At 46.0% G+C, this 6,174-nt stretch overlaps 1 protein-coding gene across 1 annotated transcript in view; it reads right to left on the bottom strand.

The window, feature by feature from the left end:
• LOC111975557 (receptor-type tyrosine-protein phosphatase F-like) overlaps window positions 1-6,174 on the bottom strand; it is a 172,065-nt gene that overhangs the window by 56,210 nt on the left and 109,681 nt on the right. Inside the window, 2 exon segments of the mRNA XM_070447653.1 lie at window positions 2,079-2,288; window positions 3,970-4,051. Of these exon segments, the coding sequence (XP_070303754.1) occupies window positions 2,079-2,288; window positions 3,970-4,051 (292 nt within the window).

Raw genomic sequence — 6,174 nt, 5'->3', positions numbered from 1 at the left:
GTATACAGAGTTCTCTATAGCTCTGCTTGGCCCTGTCCTATACAGAGTTTCTGTATAGCTCGCTTGGCCCTGTCCTATACAGAGTTTCTGTATAGCTCTGCTTGGCCTGTCCTATACAGAGTTCTCTATAGCTCTGCCTGGCCTGTCCTATACAGAGTTCTCTATAGCTTGCCTTGGCCCTGTCTATACAGAGTTCTATATAGCTCTGTCTGGCCTGTCCTATACAGAGTTCTATATAGCTCTGCCGTGGCCCTGTCCTATACAGAGTTCTCTATAGCTCTGCCTTGGCCTGTCCTACAGAGTTCTATACAGCTTGCTTGGCCCTGTCCTATACAGAGTTCTATACAGCTCTGCCTTGGCCCTGTCCTATACGAGTTCTCTATAGCTCTGCCTTGGCCTGTCTATACAGAGTTTCTATAGCTCTGCCTTGGCCCTGTCTATAAGAGTTCTTAGCTCTGCCTTGGCCTGTCCTATACAGAGTTCTATAAGCTCTGCCTTGGCCTCGTCCTATACAGAGTTCTATATAGCTCTGCCTTGGCCTGTCCTATACAGAGTTTCTATAGCTATGCCTTGGCTGTAATTAACACTGTGTCTGATGGAGCCTTACATCAGCCAGCCATCTGGTGAAGGAGAGAGAAGCGTATTTATAGCTAGCTCATTCTTTATAGAGTAAAACTTCCCCAGCTTGTCAGCCAGAACACAAAGTGACAAAAGCGCAGTGACTTTAATTGAATTTAAGACTTGCAAATTGATCAATTTAACTTTATTATGTGTGCCAGAATCAAGCCAAGCATACCCTTGTACCGCTTTCTCTGCAAACATACTTCATCAAGGTAAAAAGGATCTGTGGTAGAAGAGAGAGAGAACGGAGAGAGAGAGAAAAATGAAGAGAGAGAGAGGAGAGAGGAGAGAGAGGAGAGAGAGAGAGAGAGAGGAGAGAGGAGAGAGGAACGTGAAGAGAGAGAGAGAAAGAAGAATGAGAGAGACGAGAGACGAGAGAACGATGAGAGAAGAGAGACGGAGAGAGAGAGAGACAATTACTACTGAGGTGAACAACTACTACTGAGGTAAACAATTACTACTGAGGTGAACAATTACTACTGAGGTAAACAATTACTACTGAGGTGATTCAGTGAAATCTGACTGTGACACGGGGTCATCGTTTTTCTGTGACACGTGCACACGTAACCATGACACACTACACAACGTGAGTTATATGGTTCTGCTGCATCGTGCAGCTTGGGGTGTGGCGGCCCCAGCGTGAGCGTTGGCCCATCTGTTACATACTGTAGCACTGAGAGACGAGAGGAATATCACAACGCACAACTGACTGTGTTAACATCAAACACTGGCCAGGCTGAACTGAGTGTAGAATAGGCATGGCAAGGGCCTCCCGGGTGGCGCAGTGGTCTAGGGCACTGCATCGCAGCACTAGCTGCGCCACCAGAGACTCTGGGTTCGCGCCCAGGCTCTGTCGCAGCCGGCCGCGACCGGGAGGTCCGTGGGGCGACGCACAATTGGCCTAGCGTCATCCGGGTTAGGGAGGGTTTGGCCGGTAGGGATATCCTTGTCTCGTCGCGCACCAGCGACTCCTGTGGCAGGCCGGGCGCAGTGCGCGCTAACAAAGGGAGCCAGGTGCACGGTGTTTCCTCCGACACATTGGTGCGGCTGGCTTCCGTGTTGGAGGCACGCTGTGTTAAGAAGCAGTGCGGCTTGGTTGGGTTGTGTTTCGGAGGATGCATGGCTTTCGACCTTCGTCTCTCCCGAGCCCGTACGGGAGTTGTAGCGATGAGACAAGATAGTAATTACTAGCAATTGGATACCATGAAAATTGGGGAGAAAAGGGAGTAAAAATTATTTAAAAAATAAAATAAAATAAAAAATAAAAAGAATAGGCATGGCTGAGTCAACATATGACATAAATCACTACAGTAGTACTAACAGTACTAGTATGTTCAGTTTGATTCTACATGGGATATACATGTATCTGGGGGATAGTGATAATGTATGGAAGTTGTGTTTGTGACAGGACTACAGTATATATACAGAATAGATGAGGAGTAGTGGTTGTTACTTACAGACTCGTGGTCTTTGAGGGCAGCCAGGACGAAACAGAGGTACTGCTGCTGTCCCGGTAGAGGCTTGTTGTAGAAGCCGTTGTACTTCTTCTCGTCTCCTAGAGTGAAGGTGTCTGGCAGAGTGTCCATCTTGGCCGCGATGTAGGGTCTGAGGAACTCTTGGGTCTGTCTCCTCCTTCTCAGGCTCTGGTCAGAACTAGCCTCCAGGAGCTGACATGACGTCACAGAGATTACTTAGCTGCAGCCCAAATGGCACCCTATTTCCTAAATAGTGCACTACTTTTGACTAGGGCCCACCCAGTATACTATGTAGGGAATAGGGTGCTAATTGGGATGCAAGCTTAGACTCAAAGACACACAATCTCGTACTGTTGTGCCCTTTAGCAAGGTTCTTAACCCCAAACTGGACAAATCGATAATAAAGTTGTGTTCTATTGTATATAGACAGTAAATACTCAGTTATATAGTACACATTAAGCTCATAAACTGTGTCCATAGGCTACAATTAATTGTGCTTCTAGGCTCACAGGTGGGTTACAATCTCATACTGCAAATAAAGCATAGAGTAGTTAAAGTTTTATAACACCTTGGTCCTGCAGTCAGACAGACTGTAAAATAACTGCTCCTCTCTCACCACTCTCACCTCTCTCTGACCTGCAGCTGTGGTGAGAGATCACAGCTTAATTACATAGCCTCTGGTGCGTGTGTGTCTTCCTGTGTGTGTGTGTGTGTGTGTATGTGTGCACACGCAAGTTTATTCCTGTGTGTGTGTGTTCCCATTTGTGTGTGTTCCCATCTGTGTGTGTGAGGGATAATTAATTTACTACCTCCGATGGAGAACTGGGGTAGATGTGTGTGTCTGTAGATTGTCTGTAGATTGTCTGTAGATTGACTCTTCAGTGGGCATCTTCCGATGTCTATCTGCCTCTATCTATCTCTGTCTGTTTGTCTGTTTCTGTCTCAACTCTTTCCAGCGGCTACTGCACTGCAAGCACTTCATGGTCAAGCTAGCACAATAAACAGACTAACCGAATGACCATCGTCCCGTTGAAAACGCTGGGATATGATGCTTGAGGCGTTCTACAATTCCACAGTTCCTGGAAAGTCCATATTACATTGTGATGTAAACTGGCCATGTGACCTTATCCCTCTTTATCACTCTGTATTACAACGGGGAGAGGATGTACTCGGAGAGAATGTCTGAGGCATACTACAGATTCCTAGAAAGTCAACATTACATTTTTATGTATACCACCCCTATAACCTTGTTCACTGCTGCTCGATAAAACTTTAACCAACCCACTAGAGAAATCACAATTTCTCTAGCCTATAAAACTGCAGCAATGGCAATGATTTAGATGACAACAAAAAAAGAAAAGTCTTTGACAATGAGAAAGCATATCTTGCTGTCTCAATATGCTTTGTTTGTATCTAGGTATATTAATTTAACACGCTCTTATGTTTTTGGATGTTCAAGAGGCTGCCGTCTTTTTTCTGCAGACGACAGTAGATTGAGAGAAAGCTAACTCATGACAAAGCATAAGAAGGTATTGAAGCCCAAAAGGTACACATTAATAACGCAAAACAAAAAATGCTATAGCAGCTTTTTAGGAGTGTTTTAAGTGTCTCAAGAACTCAAGAACTTGAAATAATAAATGTAAAGTGTATTGTTTAAACGGAAATCACCATCTTGCACAGAGAAACCAGACTGTTAAGCGCATAATGGACGATTTACAAGTATACTGAAAGCTGAGAATACTGTAATCAGAGAGGAGGGGAGGGGGGCAGAGACAAAAGATGCTACAAATGTAATGTTGCTATGGAAGACAGTGCTGTTTTTGGTCTGTGCCCAGAGGAAGTGCTGTTGACGCACACACACACACACACGCACCTCATCCAGGTCCATATCTTCAGGGTTCTCCCACCTGCGTAGTGTGGCTGGTGTGACAGGAACCACCACTATGTAGTACCATCTGAAGAGGGAGAGACAGGCATGGTGAGTAAGATCAGGGTGTATGTGAAATGTGTGTTTGTGATGTGTGTGTGTGTGTGTGTGTGTGTGTGGTGTGTGTGGTGTGTGTGTGTGTGTGTGTGTGGTGTGTGTGTGTGTGTGTGTGTGTGTGGTGTGCGTGTGCGTGTAACACTGTTTTCTCATATAATCCTGTTTTTGTCACCACATGCAGACTCCACTAAGGCCTCAATCCATTCTCGCACAGCCAGAAGTACTCAAACATAGAGAAATCTCTCTCTCTCTCCTCTCTCTCTCTCTCTCTCTCTCATCTCTTCCTCTCTCTCTCTCTCTCTCTCTCTCTCTCTCTCTCTCTCTCTCTCTCTCTCTCTCTCTCTCTCTCTCTCTCTCTCTCTTCTCTCTCTCTCTCTCTCCTCTCTCTCTCTTCTCTCTCTCTCTCTTACGTCCCTCTCTCTCTCTCTCTATATATATATAATACTATATGTATATATAATATAATATACCAACTCCCATCCCCATGGCCAGATCATTAAAATACTGATTGTATTGTTAAATGAGTTGTCTTTGTTTATCACTCCTGCTGGCTCTGCTTATTAAGGCGTAGTTGTTCCTGTTTCTTTTGAGAAACAAGCACTTGAAACACAATTAAGTCCAAGTAATTTGCAAGTCTGTCTGAGTAGCAGGGGAATAAAAAGTACCTTGTGTGAAAATCCAGTTTTTGCATTGGGCCCCTAATCTCTTATTAGTTATCATTTGAAATAAACTCTTGAAGAAATGGTTTTCTGCTGTATTGGGAGAGTAGCAGAAAGCCACTGGAAACATGGCTATTCTTAATAGCACAGATTTTTCAGATAAAGGCTATTTTTGAAGGTTTTCACTGGTAATTATTGCAGGCTAATCTGGGACAAGGCCAGACTACAGCCCTAACAGTGTTTTCTCTACTGCTCTACCACTGAGAAGAAATGTGAAACTGTGTAGCAGACAAGGATGGATATAAAGGCAAAGGAGTTGTTCTCCATCTAGACAGCCCCGGCGGACACAGCTTGTGTGTGTGTCTCCTCGTGCGCGTCTGAGGCTATTGATTTAGCATTAACATTAAAAGCCATGTTGTTTTCTGTGTGTCTGGTGGGGAAAGCCTTCTCCTAAAGTCCAGCCAGCTCAGCCTATCAAAACTCTGCTGTGCGTCATCCACTCTCTGTCTAAATCCTCTCTCAGCTCCTTACAAAGTGCGGGGTATTCCTTTTAACAGTATGGCTCTGAGATATGGCCTGCAGACACAGAGATGAACGGATGACGTAGCACAACATCCACCCAGACAACGTACAATAGCAACACTTCAAAAAGCCGTGTCTATCCCCTGCTGTCTTAAGGAGATAGCTGGTATAGTGGTGGTGGAGGATTCATGTTGTTGTATGCAACGATAGTGAGTACAGGATGAGGGTGTATAATACTAGCAGTAGCACTAATAAATTATACTAAGAGCTATAGGGATTGAGAAAGCCCCGTTGTAGTATTCAGAGAAAGCCCCGTTGTATTCAGTGGACTGAAGACTAAGGAACAATCGCCCCAGGTCCTCCGTTAGAGGAATGGTGACTCAGCAGCTGACAGTGATTTAGCACAAACAATTATAACCATGCCTTTACACACGCACACACACACACACACACACACACACACACACACGCACGCACGCACACACACACACAATAATTGACCAGGAAGGAAGGTGGTGCTAGCCCTAGTTGTAGCAGAGACACTGATGATGATGGTGATAGACACAACAGACCTGACAGGGGCAGTGGTGGGGACTCTGGGTAGGGTGATGGTGATAGACACAACAGACCTGACAGGGGCGGTGGTGGGGACTCTGGGTAGGGTGATGGTGATAGACACAACAGCCTTGACAGGGGCGGTGGTGGGGACTCTGGGTAGGGTGATGGTGATAGACACAACAGTCTCTCTCTCTCTCTCGCTCCGCTCGCCTCTAATCTCCCCCCCCCCCCCCCCCCCCCCCCCCCCCCCCCCCCCCCCCCCCCCCCCCCCTGCTCTCTCTCTCTCTCTCTCTCTCTCTCTCTCTCTCTCTCTCTCGCTCTGTCTTCTCTCTCGCTCTGTCCCTTCTCTCGCTCT

This window comes from Salvelinus sp. IW2-2015, linkage group LG16, assembly GCF_002910315.2.
Source record: "Salvelinus sp. IW2-2015 linkage group LG16, ASM291031v2, whole genome shotgun sequence".
NCBI classification, from domain to species: domain Eukaryota; kingdom Metazoa; phylum Chordata; class Actinopteri; order Salmoniformes; family Salmonidae; genus Salvelinus; species Salvelinus sp. IW2-2015.
Note: the sequence above shows the minus strand (reverse complement) of the source record. Positions and strands in the feature narration are given on the sequence as shown.